The sequence below is a fragment of the Crocodylus siamensis genome, chromosome 1 (genome assembly GCF_052110815.1).
Source record: "Crocodylus siamensis isolate JL-2025a chromosome 1, ASM5211081v1, whole genome shotgun sequence".
NCBI lineage: Eukaryota > Metazoa > Chordata > Crocodylia > Crocodylidae > Crocodylus > Crocodylus siamensis.
Window position 1 is genome coordinate 115,245,731 of NC_143395.1, and position 19,351 is coordinate 115,265,081.

The 19,351-nt window shown below is 43.1% G+C and overlaps 1 protein-coding gene across 1 annotated transcript in view; it reads left to right on the forward strand.

Moving 5' to 3' along the window:
• The window catches only part of ADGB (androglobin), a 279,220-nt gene that overhangs the window by 246,090 nt on the left and 13,779 nt on the right, over positions 1–19,351 (forward strand). The window contains exon 31 of the mRNA XM_090041017.1: positions 17,856–18,040. Within this exon, the coding sequence (XP_089897143.1) occupies positions 17,856–18,040 (185 nt within the window). The remainder of the gene's footprint in view (positions 1–17,855; positions 18,041–19,351) is intronic.

Sequence of the window (19,351 nt, forward strand, 5' to 3'; positions counted from 1 at the left end):
TGATAACCAGGCTTCTGATAAAGAACAGGCACTCCTACATACACAAAAAAAGCTTCCACTTCTGGTTATAACAGTGATTTTTGTTTTAATGGCACTAATATATGTGAAGATGTAGTCTCTACCCTGTGTTTATAACTGGTTTTGGAGCCATATCTATTCTCTCTTGTTTCATCTCTGTAACTGCTTTCAGGTTTATGTAATGGCTTTCCACTACTGTTGTCTGATTCTATTGTTGTGGGATATAATTTTCAAACCAACAGTAAACTGTCCATCTCTCTTTTAGGAGAGGTCACTTGAATCTAAGCTTTTGAAATCTAGAAATTTGTCACACTGAATGCAATTCAGCAGCCATCTTAGGGGCTACAGAAGTTCCACATACAGAGACTGAGTCTAAGGATGAGGGATGACCTATGGTTCCACAGTTATACAGCCTGCAGCCACAGAATGTTGGCTCCTGTCACAGGCCAGAGAATAAAGTAGTGTTTGTGCTACAGAGGAGCTACTGGGCTGCCTTGTTCCTTGGTCGTCAGTTTAAGAATGAGATTGCATCCCATCAGTCAGCTCCATTATAGTTTCCTTCCCTGAACATGCTTTATTCTCCCTAGGAAAGAGAACGTCCATGATGACATCTGGGCTAGGTACAGACGTTCAAAAAGCTTGCAGTGAAATCAATCTAAGTTACATGGTTTTCTGTAAGTGGCCTAGATTAGATAGGTAGCAAACAGAACATATGTTCACCTATTGGCTGCCTGCAGTAGCCGAGGCCTGCAGGTTGGAGGCACTCCTGCACACGTCTCAGCAGGCTGTGCAGGCTTACCGGACTGCTGGAGACTGCTGAGTGCCCAGGCAACCCCTGACTGGCTGCCTGGCACAGTCAAGCATGCCTCCGCATTCCTGCATCCTAGTACTTCAGGTCCCAGGAACAGCAAGCCAAAAAAGCCTTTCAGCACTTCAGATACCCATGGCCTGGGCAGAGGCCAAGCTGCAGAGGTTTTGTCCATGCAGATTCAGCCCCTGTGTTCTGTTCCCTACCACCCTAGCCCACCAGAAGTGAGCTGCCTGCACCAGCTCCTGCCTGGGAAGGAGGGAAGAGGGTCCATACTGTGGTCCTGGTAGCAGGATGCCTGTCTATGAGGTGAGGAGCCAGGGTCAGGCTCCAGGGGGCTGTGTGCAAGTACCAGGGTTTTCCCTGGCTCAGTGCCAGGTGCGTGCATAGATTGTCGGGTGCTTTATGATGCAATGCAGGGGCACAATTCAGGAACATGGGTGCCCAGGTCTTGGGGCTTGTGCACAGGACACAAATGCCTCCATCCTGCCTCCTCCTCCCACTGCCTGTCTGTGGCAGATGGTGGGGCTGGAGAGAGGGTCTGTGATGGCTTACTTCTGTAAGAGCTTGGGAGCAGGACCCTCTGGTCATTCAGCTGGAGCAGCCAAGCACTGGCCAAGAGAAAGCGTGCCTCCCTGCACAAGGGAAATGTTGCAGGGGGGCTGCAAAGGAGGCTGGGATGCTGGAGGACAGCAATCTAGCTTGAATTGATAGCAATCTGGCAGATGGTATTGCAGGTAGGAGGCTGCATGAACTTTTCAGACCCTGGTTTCTTGGGGAATCGTGGTAGAGTTGTTGGAGGGTAAAGAAGGAAAGGAGTCTATGCCACAGCTTCGGCAATGTCAGGTCACATAAAGCAAACTATGCAGCTGGATTGGGATTCAAGGCAGGAGTAGCCTGCACTCCTTGAAGTACTCCAGTGGTGGGTATATGTTCCTGGGTAACTGAGATCTCAGTGACATGTTTTGCCTCCTTATAGGACAGTACGGGTTAACATCATCATTTCCCTTAACAGGCAACATTAGGTCCATTCTGACTTAGCATAGTTTTAACAAGACATTCTTAAAAATAAGTCAGATCTTAAATTCTTACCATAGTCAAATCTATCTATAAAAGCTTCTGGTTAAGTTTCAAAGGGCCCATCTACATAAGACATTTACTGCAGAGTTGACTAGTTAACTCTGCAGTAAAATGTCAGTATCTACACACGCAGTGGTATTAGGGCAGAGTAAACTAATTAATTTTGCTGTAGGATAGCAGTGCCAGACACAAGTACCATCCTATGGCTGAGTTACTTTGCGTCGGTGCACATGTAGACACTGACTGGGCTGCCTGGGGCATGAAGGTGTTTCACTGTGGGGCTGCCTGCCAGCTAGCCCCACACTGGAGTACTCTCATTCCCCAGCCAGCCCCTCTGCAGCATGTTGAGCTGAGTCAGAGTAGCCCCGGGCTGGCAGGCTAATCTCCTAAGCCCCATGTCAGCCAGGGCTGCTCCACCCCAACTCAACATTCTCTGTTCCCAGAAGCAAATGCAAGCATGACACCTGATCTATACTGAAGTTTAATGAGCTGCATTAATTGCATGTGTAGACGTGCCCGAGGAGTATTAATTGCTAAACAATGTACCCTAAAGTGTGTAACCACTGATTCACCATGTTTCCACAAACTAAAATGCTAGCTAAGCTGTATCACAATATGTAGTATATTCCTAGAAGTGCCCAAATGAAGATTGGTTGTTTTGATCTTTTGGTAGTTCACTAGTAAATGATCCTAAATAAAGACAGATTGATGTTCACTTCTGTCTGCATGTGCATCTCTCACCATTACAGGTAGATATGATGGGTAACATTAGAATTAAGAAACAGGCTCTGAGGTTCATCTCCCGGCTTCACAATTTGGTGCATTTGGTATAAATTTAAATATTCAGCAATTGACTGCAAAATCCAGGCTGATTTCTACTGGTGCAGAGGATCCCCACAGCAATGTAAGAGCATTCAGAGCCCACATCATCTTTCCTTTCACCTGCAGGTATCCCATGTACAGCCCAAAATAGATATTGTTTATAAATAAGAGGTGTGACCAAGACATAAGCTAGCTCACAGAATCTTATGACAGTGACACTGTAGTATGTCATCCTCCACATGAGCCTTTCCAAAGTGCTGGTGCAGAATAGTGCAGAGAGGCACTGTTCCCACCTGCCTATGCCAGCTGTGGTGATTCTGGCTTACTGTAGGTAAAAGCTTACTTGGGCCTTTATTTAACATTTCATATTATTGGACTGAGCAAATCTGTTTCAGTGTGTTGTCAGTCATGTCATTTTCTGTCACCAAACCAGTCTAGACCTAAACATTATGTTTAGAAAAATGGTTCAGTATACATATAAAGTATCATTCAGCTGATTAAATGTTTGCTTTGCGCGGTAATTCTCAACCATGGTGTCAGGGCACCCTGGGATGACACAAGATACTTTTAAAGGTGCTGTGGTGTGCTGCACAATATTAGCATTGTTAGATGTGCAAAGACCTACAAATGATTCAGAAAATAAACCCAGAGGTTTCAAATAGGAATCCATAGTGTCAAAAACATTCTGACCTATTGTGGTCTTTGAGTTCTTCTCAACAGAAGAATTGCTCTGGGTTTTGTTTTGTTTTGCTGTTTTGAAGGCAAGGGGGAGGGGGAAACAGGTTTCCCCATAGTCAGAAACTGAGTAAAAGCTAAGATCTGGTATTTCGCAAAGAATGCCTTAAGTTGAGCGAGGGGATGCTTCTTGATCTAAAACAATCAAGAACTGCTTGCTTAGAGTGAATTCTATGGAGATCTCGTTTTATAGCACTGGACCGGTCATGTGCTATAAAATCAGTAAATAAAGTACAAGTGTTGTAAAATGCACCTTGCAAAAGTAACACTTCAGAAGCAGCTCCAAAGTATTAAATTTAAAGAGCCGCTGAAAATTAAATGTAAATTTTTTGAAATCCACCTGGGATTTAATCTACTGGGAAGAAGTTTTTCACACAGATTTCTCTCACCGGAATCCTTCCTTTCTGTGATTGGAAAATTCTGTTATCTTAAAGCATTAAATATATTATTATAATATCTTTCAGAAATTGTTAAATGGCTATGTATCTTTGTCTTCCTTCAAAATGTCTTTTAAACAATAGAACAAGTTTAGAAGTAATCTTACAGTATTTAGATTTAGTTTTTCACTATTCTTAAGAACTTTGAGCAATGCCAGTTTCTCAAATATTTCCTCCCCCTGCTTATAGTTTCATAGTAGCTAGGGTCAGGAGGGACCTGAACACATCATCTAGCCTGACTCCCTGCCACAGGCAGGAATGAATGCTGGTTCACAAAACCCCAGACAGGTGATCATCCAACCGCTTTTTGAATTTACCCAAGGTAGGGGCGAGGACCACTTCCCTAGGAAGTTGGTTCCAGATTCTGGCCGCCCTGACTGTAAAATATTGCCTCCTGATCTCTAACCTAAACCTATTCTGCATCAGCTTATTACCATTGTTGCTCATCACCCCAGGTGGTGCTGGGGGGAATAGGGCTCTTCCTATTTGCTGATGATCTCCCCTGCTCTTGCAAGACTATTCTGCATCACAGATCTTTTTCTGAATTCGCTTCCACCACCCTGAAAAAATTCTTCTCTTTGTGGTGTTAGCTTATCTTTGTATTTGGATGGCTTAAAGCTTGGAAACTGTGAGGATATGTCCATTAGTTCTTTTAACTCTGTGGCACAATGAGGGCTAAATTCTTCTCCTTGTGGTGTTAACACCCTTCGTATGTTTATCATCTAGTATCAAAATTCTCCCTTAATCATCTCCTACTCAAACAAAAGGAACATAATTTGCTTTCTGATTCTTATAAATCTGTCCCTCAAAATTGTTATTTCCTCACTCTGAATTTTTTTGCATTAGCAACATCTCATAACATATGTCATATAACATTTTGTCATGTGAAGTCATATGACAGGCCTGAAAAAAGGATTATTTAATCTGTTTCATGTGATGCCTGTTATGCAGTCCATGACTGCAATTTCATTTTTTGCTTCCATATCACACTGCAAATGCCCACTTAGTTTTGTGGACCTCTTGCAGCATTACTGGTTTCCAGCTTTTACCTCTAGTGGATGTTTCCGCAGATGCATAACCTTACTATCTTGCAACTTGCATCTTACTTTGTAAATCTTTGTTAAAGGAGTAGCAGAGGCTCCAGTCAGGATCAGAACCCTATTGTAGTAGGTGTTATTAAAATTGAAGCGGAAATAATGTGCACTTCCCAATCTAAGTGTCATGCCAGGATTTGGGCAGCAATGTCTGGGGGTCACCTAGGGTTAGAAGAAGCAACCAGGATCTGAGGGAAGTGTGCAGAATCAGAGTGTAGGGAAGCCAGGAGTTCTGTCTGGGGAATCAAGTCCAAGATCCAGAGGGTCAGGCAGAGCATAAGGTCAGGATGCTAGTTGGGTCATGTATCCAGGAGATCAAACCAGAGCTGGGCAGAGACCCCGATGGTCCATGGGCAAGCTTGGTTGGGTATCCAGAGTATCTGTCAGAGAGCCAGTAGTCACACAAGGCAATGGCGCAGCTGCCTACATACAAGATTGAGCCTTATTGCCTTGGATGCTCTCTCTTCCAGGTCAGTTGAAAATGCTGAAGGGCCAGCTGACCCTGGCTGTCCACCCCGGTGACAGGGGTGTGTGTGTGTTTAGGCCTAGATGGAGGGTTCTGGCCACATGTCTCTGCCTCAACATTCTGCTCAGGAGATGGCAAACTGGGATATGTGGCTGCATCAGGCAGGCTGAGGCCCCAGTGTCAAGAGGAGAAAGTTGAATAAATACAATTTGATAATTGATACGCATGAAGTTTTATATATGCAGATACTACTAAAGTTTTGCTATTACTTCACTGACTGTAGCAGCAATGGTCTTTGAGAAGGGAACCAATAGAAAAAAAGTAGCAGCTTTAAATCATCTCAGAGAAGTTATTTCTTCAAAAAAGGAAAAAAATTACAAAGGCATTAGAGCAGAGTGGACAAGCAGATAGCCAAGGCCACGATCACTGGCAGCATGGAGGAGTTGAAGTGCATGACTTGATGACAGACAAGAACAGCTATGTAGGGAAGGATAGATCTATGAAGAGCCTGAAAAGTTAGATGTGGTAAAGAGTAGAGAGTTAGCACAGGGATTCATACAACAATATTATATAGCAATAACCTTAGAAACTCCAGATTCTGTACAATAAAAAGAGGCTGAAAGCCAAAGAAGAGGAGCTCTATTATCAAGAGGAAAGACAAAAAAAATCTGATTGGTGGTGGCATTCTCAACAGTGACAAAGAATAAAGAAATAGGTTTTAAAAGAAAGATCTTGCATTTCATTTTAGCCATATTATAGTTTAGATAATGGGTTAGTAACCAACGGCTCTCAGGGCTTTTCTATCCAGCTTGTGAAGGCAGGGCTTCTGTAGTGTTTCATTGTCAGGGGCCTTTGGTGGTTGTGGGCTTCACCCAAACAGCAGCAGCCCAGTGGCAAGGAGAAATGATGGCCAGCTTGGAAGAGCTGGCCTGCCTCAGACCAAGCTGGGTAATTTGAACCGAGTGATCCTGGAGCATTGCTGATCCCTGCCAATAGGGGATGTCAAAAAGACAGGCTGACATGTGGTTTGGGGTGGAGGAAGGCAGGTCAAATGGCAAAATATAGTCTGGAATCATTGGTATAAAGCTCTGTGCAGTGAGGGAATTATTCATACATTTCCCTCCTTTACTCTGCAAAAATATTATCTCCCAAGTCTGTGTTTTCCCTTTCTTGACTTAAACTCAGGGTCTGTTTTCCATCCTCATCCTCCAGTATTACCCTGGTACTATTGTGGCTGTCCATGGGCAGATCCAGGATTTTGTAAAGGAGAGTGCAGACAGGTGCCCAACAGGGCAAGCAGACCAAACTGCAAGACAGCAGCCAGGGACATTTTTAAAGTTCCCAAACCAGGTAAGAATCTCTCTCCAGAGCTATTGGGACCCCCAACCACATTCACACCCTCCCTTGCCTGCCACTGCCACTGTCCCCAACTGCCCTGAAGGAAAAAGGAGCTCTGGAGCTGTTCCTGCCCTACTCCAGCTGGGCTGCACAGGATGCCAGGCTCAGCTGGGGACAGCAGCAGCAACAGGCAGATTGCCCTCTCCCTGAACCTGTTCCCGAGCTAGTGGGAAACACCTGTAGGATTGGGCAGGGAAGGAAGAGCCCACCCACTGCTGCCATTGCCACTGTAAACTAGGCTGGTAGGGGTCTATAATGAAACTTGAGACAAGAATTTGAGGGAAGGGAAGAAGGGAAGCAAATGGGACTGTAATAAGAGGGGGAGTTTATCAGTTTCCTTTGCCAACTATTTTCTATGAATGTCACCAACATGCCTTAAACCTTTTCTCCAAATCATTAATAAAGATTGTCAACAAAATCACACTTAACATCAGTTCATATAGCACCTCACAAGGCACTTCTCCCAAACTCTGTAAACTTTCATATATCATTAATCATTAAGTTCCAGTCAGTTTTTAATCCCTGTAGTTTAGGGAGGTTCTGGGAGACCCTTTACTAAAATCTAAGCATCTACTGCAATTGGATAATCTAGCAATTTGTTTTACATGTGCACAAAATAAAGTTTGTTTAGCAAAGTTTGATATATATAAAAATTCATGCTTTTTTGCCCAGGATATATCTTATTTCCTAAATACTTACACCTTTCTCTCTTATTGTTTCATTTTTATTTGGAACAGAAATTAGAGTTAACATTCCTTTTTTGAGTAGCACAACATTTGATTTTCTCAATCTTTTTTAATCCTCCCGAATTGTCCAGAATTACTCAGCTAAATTTGTTGGTGGCTTAATAATGTTTTTAAGTAATTATGTTACTAGTTTGAATATATGGCAGCTGGACTCGCTTATTTGTATACACAGACATTTTCCAAACATGCCTTATTCTTTCCCAATAATTTGCTACATGTTTCACAGAAAATTTTAATCTCTTTCTTAGTTGACTAATATTTTTTTCACACTTCCCTTCAAAAAACTGATTTTGAAAGAATATTTTTAATCTATAATTAGATTCTGAAATACTGTTTCTAGATGGGGTTTGATCCTATGCTTTTGAAGTTAATAGGAGTTCTGCTATTGATTTCAGTCAGAGTAGTGATTCTCAACTAGCATGCTGTGCCAGCCCGGTCTGTCAGGAGATCCTTTCAAGGGTGATGCAGAGTGCCATGCAACATTAGCACCGTTATTTGTGTAAAAATAATTGACAAGATAAATCTAGACATTTCAAATAGGAATTCACAATGTTAAAAACATTCTATGCTGGTGTGATCTTTCTTAATTCTTTGCAACAGAAGAATTGCCCTGTTGTTTTTTCATGGTCAAAGAATGAATGAAAATTGAGAGCTGGCCTTTTCCAAGAGGTTCCTTTACTCTAAAAAGGTTGAGAACAAGCTCACAGAGCAGTGTTTCTCAACATATTCAAGCTCAAGGCATCTCTTGTTAGACTTGGAAAATGCCAGTTCTTAGTTTTGACTCAATTTTGGCTACAAAAAAATAATCAAGCAATTCTCCTGTTGTAAAACACTCAGAAAAACAAGAACAGGTCAGAATATTTCTAGCACTATGGATTCCTGTTTGAAATCTCCAGGTTTATCTTGTGAATTGTGTATGCACACTTAACAGTGCTAAGATTGTATAGCACCCCAAAGTACCCTTGATAGGACACATGGCAGTCCAGAATCTTTAGGAGAAATTATTAGGAATTATTTGGCCTGATGTCACTGAGTCTACACACGAGAGTAATAGCTGCCTGACTTGGCCAATATGAACATTTTAAATGGGTGAATAATGTGACCTTGCTTAATGGTTAACAGAGATTTCTCTAGTCCCTGACAGTAGCTGTCTTCCAAACTAATCCGATTGTGTTTGCACTTGAAATTCTGTTTATGCAAGGATCCAAAAGTAGTGCATTGTACCAAAACAAAAAAAAATGCCTAATTTAGCCCCCTGGTCTATCTTAAAAGTAAGGTACATAATAAAGTACTACAAAGTAGGCTAATGCTAATATTTGTTACTTGTACCAAAGGTAATACTAATAGCAGTACTTGATCTGGACAGTTTAGAATAGATAGCACAAGCTATGTTAATACTACATTAGAAATTCTTGGCAGCAAACATGATTACAGATTTTTCTGATTGTGAAATAATTATTAAAGCAGTTTGGACACAGGACTTTACCATCTTGGACTCCCTTGGGGTACAACAAATTAAGTTATTTTTTTTCCAGAAAATTAGAAAACCACAATACACATTTAAAGCCAGGATTGATTTTTAGGCACAATTCATACATACAACAATATGGGTACATAATTGAAAGGATACCATCTCATGACTGGAATTTTAACAGTTGCATTGATCCAGATGGAAAATTCCTGTAATAAACCTTCTTGTTTCCTGATGGCACTTCTTAATGTAAGACAACAGTGCCACCTGCAGTATGTTTTTGTATTGGAGCTAATATGTCTTTTTTATATTAACATTAGCATTTGCTGAGTTTTTAAAACAAATCTTCTACTCATGTAGATCATAAATAGTTCTACAGATGTTTTAGATGAAAATGAGCTCTTTGGCATATGGAATATGTTGCTATTTGTGGTTTGTAAAATTATTCATCCACCTATGGTGCTTGCGTAGGTGATGTGTTTGAGCTACTAAATTGTAATTTGGTTTATGAACCTAAATATTAATATTAATTTGGTTTATAAACCTCTCAGAGTTTAGAGGTTTTCAGTTACAGGAATTGTGTTCAACCCAAAATCAAAGTTAGACTTGGGGGAGCTAATTCCAGTATCCATATCTGTAATCCTGTTGCAATTGAAAACTAATACCTTGCTCACATTTTTTGGTTTAATTTACCATTTTTTTGCTGGAATTTCTCTTCTTCCCCTTAAAACCACTAGAAGTGCTTTTTTTATTTTGAATGATGCTATACATTCAAATACATTACAAGATGGTTGTTTAGGTGGCTGCATCAAGCATTCAAAAGGTGGAAAATGCCAGAGTTTTGATTCTCTGTAACTTCAGTTCTGTCCCTGTGTTTTCATAGTGTGCAGTGAAGAAGGCAGGGGTTCTGTGGATAAAATAGTATGTGATCATGAAATGCATATGCTCTGGGAAGGGAAAGTAATAGACAGCTCTCCATCCAGCATATTCTAACTTCCAAGTTCTTGAAACTTAAATAACTTCAAGTTTTAATTTAAGTTTTGAGTGTTTATATACTTAAGAAAAACAAAAAACAAAAAACCCAGTAAAAACAATTTCTGTCATATGTAAATGTTACCAGTAGGATTTTTTCCAGTAGGATTTGAATCCCAAACCTTCATCACTGTGGTACAGCTTGTCACTGCAAGAGCTACCAGCTTAATATAACTAAGTGGCAATAATACAAGGTTGTTTTTTTCAGTATAGGTTAGGGATTAGGTTTCAGGTTCCATCAGTTTGGTGGGCATGAAGTTCGGACTTCAGAGAAACCCCACTTGCCCTAGCTCTCCCTCCATTGCTTATGGAGTTAGGGGAGCTCCTACCCTATGTGTCACCCCCCACAGGAGAGAGATGGGTATTAGATGGCACCACTAGTGAGTGTGAGGGGTCTTTGTGGAAAGTCTGTCCTGGACTCTCCCTTTATCTTACATATTCTCTTGGGAGGTGTAGAAATCTCCTGTCTGATGTGGTGCTTCACAGAGTTGGTGATAAATGAGCCACTGAGGCCATGCTCTAGTCTGGAGCTTTATAAGGAAAAGCAGACAAGCCCAACTCTGTTCTTATTCCTTTACTTACACCTGACTCATCTGTAATTACTCTCCATGGGCATCAGCCTGAACCAAGCCTCACCATGTTTACTGATTTAAGTAACTTGCCAATTAACACTTAATTTCTCATCTAAATCTGAAAGGGATTTCATGGGACAAAGAAAAGGCACTTCTATTACTGAAGGGTTTATCTCTTGCCAGATCTCAATGGTGAACTGCAAACAAGAGAAGCATAGGAGCTTCTCAAATACAAGTCAGAAGAATCTTATATGTTCTGCCCAAGGGTATGATAATTTTTCCATCACTTGAAATCAAAACTGGATGTCTTTTTGAAAGATAAAGTGCATCTCAGCAAGCAGGTATAGTCTTGATTCAGGCATCACTTGGTAAGATCTTTTGGCCTGTGTTTGGATGATGATAACAGCTTCTTTAGTTTAACATCTGTGGGCACAGGCAAACAAACTACTCACCATGTGATAAACAAAAGGGAAAATGTATAATGCCTTGCTGTTGGACAGTAATTGCCCCTATGCACACACTTAGACGGTGGTTAATCCATAATAGATTTCCCATGTTTCACTAAGAAGCAGGTTGCTGTGGCTTAGCTTTCGTTTACTGCAAGGTGAAAACGTGTACATGGACAGTAACAGTGTAGAAGTGAACACGTTTTAATTCCTTTGCTTGTACACCCAATACAACTGAATAAATGAATGGAAAGGGCTAAGCAATTTAAATGTAAGTGTAACTCCTGAAACATTTTATCATTATGCCAAAAGTCTTATTAGTTCCATACATCCAAGCTCTAGGGCTACAAAATGTCTGTCACTTAATTAGCTACTTAGATTTGCCATAGGGTACAAATGAAGTAACTTTTGAAATGTTTCCAAGTAAATCACACTTGGAAACATTTCAGAAAGCAAATGTATCAGATGGATTACATGTGTGCAGGCCCTATGGTGCTCTGTAGCTGGAATATTTAAAAATTCACAGTTGAATGCAACCACAACTCTCCAGCCAGAGGATGCAAGAGGAGTTGGAGAAGATCTCTGGAGGCATGGGGTGGTGGTGGGGGCATACTGCACCCCAGTTTCCTCTACCTCTCTTCCCTCTGTCTCATGGAGCAGAGGTAGAAGAAACTGGGGGAGAAAAGCCTGGCATGTAGCCAGTGTTCCCTCTAAGGAGTAACAGTCTGTGAGCATGCTGCTTCGGTCCATGAGTGTGCAACTTTCATAGATTTCATAGACATTAGGGCTGGAAGGGACCTCGGAAGATCGAGTCCAGCCCCCCACCCAAAGGGCAGGAAGTCAGCTGGGGTCATAGGATCCCAGCAAGATAAGCATTCAATTTGCTCTTGACGGTGTTCGATGTAGGTGTTTGAACCACCTCCGATGGCAGGCTGTTCCAGACCTTGGGGGCTCGGACAGCAAAGAAATTCTTCCTTATGTTCAGCCTGAAATGGTCTCGCAGTAGTTTATGACCATTCAACCTCATCATCCCTTGGGGCGCTCTGGTGAACAAATGTTCCCCCAGATCCTGGTGGTCACCCCTGATAAACTTATAGGTGGCCATCAGATCACCCTGAGCCTGTGATTTTCCAGGCTAAAGAGCCCCATGGTTCTCAGCCTGTCGTCATAAGGTCTGTTTTCCTGACCTCTGATCATGCGCGTGGCTCTTCTCTGGACACTCTCAAGCTTCTCCACATCCTCTTTGAATTGTGGAGCCCAAAACTGGACGCAGTACTCCAGCTGTGACCTCACCAAGGCCAAGTACAACGGGAGAATGACATCCCAGGATTGCTTGAGAAACATCTATGGCAAGCCAGCGTTTTGGTCACTTTAGTAGCCGCAGCATCACATTGCAGGCTCATGTTCATCTTGTGGTCAATGATGACCCCCAAGTCTCTTTCTTCCATAGTGCTAGCCAGCATAACTTTGGTCCTGCCTCCCCCTTTCGGCACAGTGTGGTCTGCTGGTAAGTGTCCCAAAGTAAGTGTCCAGGTGGGAGTGGACAGTATTCAGCCACCACACTTCTCCATGCTAACTGCTGTCCAGAGCAGCACAGTGGAGTGCTGTGGGGTAGCTGTGGGCTGAACACAATCAATTGATAGAATTGATGCTGTGGCCCAGGCACGAGCCAGACACAATCGATAGAACTGACAGGGAGGCACTGGGGCTGGCATGGCACGCTTACCGAAGGTAAGCTTCTCACTCCTCATGCAGGGCAGCCAGTGGCTCCTACGCAAGGCGAGGCAGGGGTGGGGGTGGGGATGGGGACGGGGACAGGCTGGGGGCTGGGGATGGGGGCTCTGCTGGCTCCGGGGAACTGCTCCGTGGGCTCCACCAGGTCTGGGGGAACTGCTTTGCTTCCCTGTATCGCCTCAGAGAGCAAGGAGGCACATGTTGTTAGGGCTGGGGAGTGGAGCAGTTCCCTAGAGCCAGTAGAGCCTGCGGAACAGTACCCTGGAGCTGGTATAGCCTTACATGAGGCAAGCAGTGGCTCCTCCCCAAGATGAAGAAAGGTAAGGCAGGGCCGGGGGCTGCTATGGGCTTTGCCAGCTCTGGGGAACTGCTCCACTCCCCAGCCTTGATGCCATGTGCCTCCTCACTCCCCAAGGTGATATGGGGGAGCGGAATACACGCCCCCAGCCCTGCCTTGCCTCACCTTGGGGAGAAGCTGCTGCCTGCCCCACATGAGGCTCTGCTGGCTCTGGGGAGCTACTCCACTCCCCAGCCTTGATGCCATGTGCCTCCTCACTCCCTGAGGCAATGCAGGGGAGTGGGGTAGTTCCCCGGAGCTGGTGGAGCCCACACCAGTCCCCATCCCCATCCCCATCTGTCTCACCTCGCCTTGGGGAGGAGCCACTGCTTGCCCTGAATGAGGATTGAGGAGCTTACCTTCGGTAAATGTCCCATGCCGACCCCAGTGCCTCCACTGCACTCCTCACCCAGCTGCTCCCCAGTAGGGTGTGCAGCCTTAAAAAGTTTGTGTGCAGCAAGATTTTTACTGGTGTGCAGCTGTGCATGTGCACAGCTTAGAGGGAACACTGCATGCAGCGGTGGTTCTCTGCCTCACCCAGACACCTCCAGCCCCAATCTCCTATATTGTTTTCACTGGACCAAAAAAGATAGAGGGGAATAGCATGGAGGAAGCTGGAAGTGGTGACAGCAGCCCCTAGGTGCTGGAGTAGCTGGGACAAAGGAGTGGGACATGACCCCTGCACAGTCTGCAGGCTGTCAGTTATCATGGAAGACTGTCCCTGCTCTTTCTTCCTCCCTCCCTCATACATACAAAACAAAAACTTAAATGCTTCAAAACAGTACCTCACTGGAAGAGGTACATGTCAAAGGGTATGTACTTTTGCACAGCAAGCCTGCTAAAGCATTTTAAAGGCATTTGAAACTTTTCAATTGTTCCTTAAAGGTACTTGAGAACTCCCTACCTTTAACCATGTGAGGAATCCCATGCTTGGACGGGTGTTTTCAGTACCTTGCTGACTGATGACCTCAGTGGGCTGGATCGTATAGTCCAGCTAAAAGCAGCTACCTTTGTGGCTCCATAATTCTGGAAGTAGACCAGCACCACATAACCAGAGGACTATTGGAGCATGCTTGTTCTACAGTTTGCCATGTATAACCTTCTTTAACCCTTACAATGGAAGTGTATGGAGTAAAGGAGAAAGGAAGAGGGAACTGATGTAGAAACATTTGAAACCATTCTGTCCCTCCTCACTGGGTATGTCTACACATGCATTTACACCAGCTTAAATTTACTGCACAGTAAATTACCACATAGTAAGTGGGAAAAGGCAGGTGTTAAAGCACATTAGCACAATGTGATGCAGGTATCAAATTTATGCTCAAGTTGGTGCAAACTGCCATATTTACTGCACGGTATGGGTGTGCACATGTAGATGTGCACCCATACTGCACAGTAATTTCAGTTACTGGTCAGTTAATGTGTACGTGTAGATGCACCCACTGGGGCAGTTCTGAAGAAATGATTTCAGTTAGCTTCATAGCCTCTGCACACAACTGGAGCAATGTATCTGTCCTGGGATGATCAATGTTAGTTTTCAATATACCTGAAAGTGTAGGGAGGGGCTATTTAAAAATGTGTTGAGTCATATGTTGGGTTATACAAGCTCTCTACAGTTTACACGTCTATCCATGTTACACTTTTATCCATGTTAGAATCCATGTGACAGAAGCCTATTTATCCCTTGCAGTGTCTAAGAACTGATCTACATGAGAAAGGTATTGTAGAATAAGCTGTAGTGGGATTTAAAAGCATATTAGCTTCTTTATACTATCTGCCCACGTGGACTTGCTTGGCACATGCTAAATGCAAGGTAATGTGTTCCACTTGCAGAATGGAGGAAACCACCTCACACAAGTTCCCCTACTTGGTACAGATAGTTACAACTCAGAATATTATGGGTCTGAAGGTTAAAAAGAAATCAGCTACATCCCATAACATGGATGACTGTAACAAGCATTGTTTAGTTAATGACAGTGCCATGTCTCTGGAGCATTCATATGAAGACATTTTTTATATACAAATAAATTTAATTTTACAATGAATAATGCACAGAAATGGGCACATATACCACATTTATTTATTGTGGAGATATGTTCTGGTAATATGAAATTAAATAGAAAATAATTGATGCAGTGATATTGTACTTTGAAGTTATATCATCAATATTTATTTTATATTAGCATTTCTTCTAGAGTTGCTTTATTATATTCAATATTTACAGTTAATTTTTGCTTTCATTTCTTAATGTATGCTTCAATGATTCTGAATCAACCTAGGTTTAGCACTACAGTGCCATCATATATTATTTAAATAGCATGAGAAAAATATTTTTTCAACATAATAACAATAACATATCAATGTGTACGTAGACAGAATGTATATTTCTCCATTTTATATTTATTATTACATTTTTCTATATAATCTCAAGAATGACACTATAAAGCACTTATCCAAAATTCATTTAAGCCAATGGCAAAACTCCCATTTTTCCATTGGCTTTCAGTAACCTTAGGCTGGGCCTTATTGCACAGTCTTTTATATACTCACTAGAAGAGAATAAGAACAGCAGTAAGGACAAGGGCTGTGCAAAACACCATTTTGTGTCGAAATCTATTTCACTGTTTTGAAGGGACAGTGTTTCATTTCATCACATTTTATTTCAAAGCACTGTCCCATTTCGTTTCATCAAAACTGTTTCGACTCATTTTGACATTTCGCCCATAAGCTATAATGGGGAATCATGAAAATGCCTAAAATGTTGTCATTTCTTGCCTCATTTGGATGCAAATTGCTGGGATGGTAGCCCCTTCTGAGGGCCTGAAGCCTGCTAAGTTTCAAGGAGATAGGTGAAGAGGTTTCTCAGAAACTGCACCTTAAAATCTTGAAAGCAATACTTGCCAGAAGTGGCAGCCTCCTGTCATCTGGTGCAGATCCAGGGGATCACCCCCCCCAGGAGGGCTGCGGAGCCATGTCAGACTCCTCCCAGGGGTGCCCCCAGATCTGCACTGGATAACAGAAGGTTGCTGCCTGCAACAGGCATTGGGCACAGCCTGCACCCAGCATTGGGGAAAACAGATCCTGCCGCTGGCCCCAGGCATCAGTGGTAACCTCCTGTCATCTGAGCTCAGATCTGGGGGCCCGCATTCCTGGGAGGAGTCCAGCACAGCCCCACAGCACTCCTGAGGGTGCGAGCCCCCGGATCTGTCCCCCAAATGACAGAAGGCTGCTCAGAGTGGTGAGAGGCAGAGCATGGCACCGGCTCTGCCCACCTCCTACCACCAAGCTGAGCTCCATGGGGCTGGTGGAGCTAATCAGAGCGCAGCCCAGCAGTGGAAGTTGGGGAGATCCAGGGCTGTGCTCCCTGCCAAGCTGAGTTTTATGGGCCTGCGAGCCGCTCAGAGCACAGCCCTGGCTCTCCCCTGCCTCCCATCACCGGGCTGCTTTGAAACTCAAAATGTTTCAAAACTTTCAAAACGTTTTGAGTGCCCTCATTTTATTTCGAAGCTCTTTTGATGCTTTTTGTTTCAGTGCTGTTTCAAGCTCGAAACACATTGAAACAAATTCGAAATGAAACACTTGGCAGAATTTCTCACAGCTCTAGTAAGGACACTGCAAATAGTGCCAAGTGATGGTCTTTTCAGGACATGCTGATAAGCTATAAAACAGTCATGTTTTTCTTCTACCATCTCACCAATCCTCACTTCCCAAATAGAATCACCTGTTTCTCTATTGCAAGAAAATGAAGAGGTTAAGCATATTTTTAAAAAGTTTTAAGGAATTTTAAGTGGCAATAATATTCATATTCCAAACTCAAACTTTTGCTTTTCTCGTATACCTAGAGATATTGTTCACCACTTATTTCAATATATAAATGCCTCACGCTCTTTTAGATTTCTTTATTTTTCTTTATCTCTTTCATTCCTTGGAGTCTCAAAACAGCAGAGACTTCCTATGCTTGAAGATGGGTGATTGTGCCCACAAGCTTGCAAAGAACTTTTCTCCAACTACTCAGTTGGTCTAATAAAATATATCACATCTACCCAAAGAACCTTGCCTGCCTGTGTGTTCCTGACCCTTTTCCTTTTCTTTTTCTTTTTTTTTTCTTCTTTTGTGCTATATTTTCTTCTTCCATTCCTTATACTTGGTGGGTGATATGGGCTTTGGAAAAAATGAAGCTTTAGTTCTGTCTTTTCCATCCCCAGTCATGCAACAGGCTGGTCAATACAACTCTGTTAGTACATAGCTGGCATATCTACCTTGTAGTACATGGAGAACCCATGAGTTAGACTATGATTTCTGAGCCACAGTCTTCTTTGAGGCTGGGTCAGTACAGCAATACACAGGGCTCATGGAAAATGCACAATTTGAACCCAAGGTAAAATACTGTATGAGGCAAATGAGGGTATCAATATGTGACCAGTTTTAAACTAAACTGAAAATGTAATTCTTCCCTAATGTTTTTAACGCCCTTGGACAGCCAAAGAATGCTATAACTGAGTGTTTCATGTTTCCAATTCAGTAACTCATTTTTCGTTTTCTTTCTGCATCGTTGAATGGTTTTCCTATTCCATCCCACATATAATATGGGGGACTTTGTTCACAACTGACCATGATGTCATGCAATTCCTCATCCCTCATGAATATACACATGAACAGTGCATGGTGAGAAACATGAAGACCCTGTTCTTGCAGTAAACCAGGATACATATAATTTTGAAGGCCAGAAATCTGCAAGTACTCCTAAACCAACCAGAAAAACAAAAGATAAAGCAACTGAAAAGGCAGAAAAAGAAAAGTCTAGCAAAGATAAAACAGCACCTACATCTCGACCTGAATCTCAGGTAACACTAAATTCCTGAAGTCTTATTGCATTTGCTAACAAAAATATATTTTAGTGCCATGTAACTGTATAAACCTCATTGATGCTACTTCCCATTTACAATCAAAAGTGGCATCAAACTCTGTACAATCAAAATGAACAAGGATCCAAGTCATTAAGATAGAGCCAAGGGCAAAGGCAAAGATCAACCATTTTTAGTACCTAGTCCTTATTCAAAGGTCTAATTGGCCTCTGTAGATTGCAGACACACTAACATGGAACAAATAGGAAACCAGTATTAATTCATCCTCTAATAGGCCTAGCATTTCTCCTGGGAAAGAACCTTTTATCCTAGCATTCTACAGACATACATACCCATTATCCTGCTTGAAGTACCTGTGAAATATGTGGGATGAAATGTGCTATCGCCTTTTCCCAGGGCATCATATATGTCTATAAAGTTTTTGTGACTCATTCCAGGAAGATGTTCAAGCTGTATGCTCCCCCTTGCCACCTACTGGCAGAGGAGCAGCAGTGCATCCTGGAAGGGCTACATGTGTAAATAGCTGTGCCACTCCTGTTTCAACACAGGTCAAAATCCAGGATAATCAGAACCATCTCAAACCATTTGTCTATATACTCTTAGAGGTTGATTACTCTTTTTCAAGAGAATCCACAGGAAATGGCTAAAGGTCTCCATGGCTAGGGACAGACTTTCAAAAAGCCAGAGCCTGAATTAATTCAATTTTGGCAGGTTAGTCTAACCTGCATAGATTAAACCAATTTGCAAGTGAATAAACATCCACTTTTGACTCAGGAAATGCAAGCACATGCTTGCAGTGACTCAGACCAGAAACAGGGGGCATGGGGGGGTGCTAAAGCATGCCCTCAGCTGCAGGGAAACTATGTTGGGGGGTGGGGCGGAAGGCATGGCCAGCCCCAGCAAGTCTTAAGTGAACTGGCCAGGGAGGGAGTTTAGTTCCCCCCTCCCTGTCCCACCGGCATGGACCAGAGCACTCCCACCTTGCTTCTGCAGCGGTGGGGTGGGTGCTTGTTCAGATACTGGCTGGAATGGACCCCTGAGGCAAAGGGGGCAGGGATGAAATTTATTCCCCGCTCCACCCCTTCTGCCCCTGGGAAACCACAGCCAGGGGCTGCTAGTCCTGACTGTGCCTTTGCTGATCAGTCCCTGCACGGGGCGAGTGGCGGAATAAGCCTTTCCCGGCCTCCTTTGGCAGATGCCAGAGGGAGGGGGGAAATAAACCCCTTCTCTGCCCCCTTTGCCTAAGGGGGCCATGCTGGCCAGACTCTGGCCGTGCCCCTGGCCCTGGCC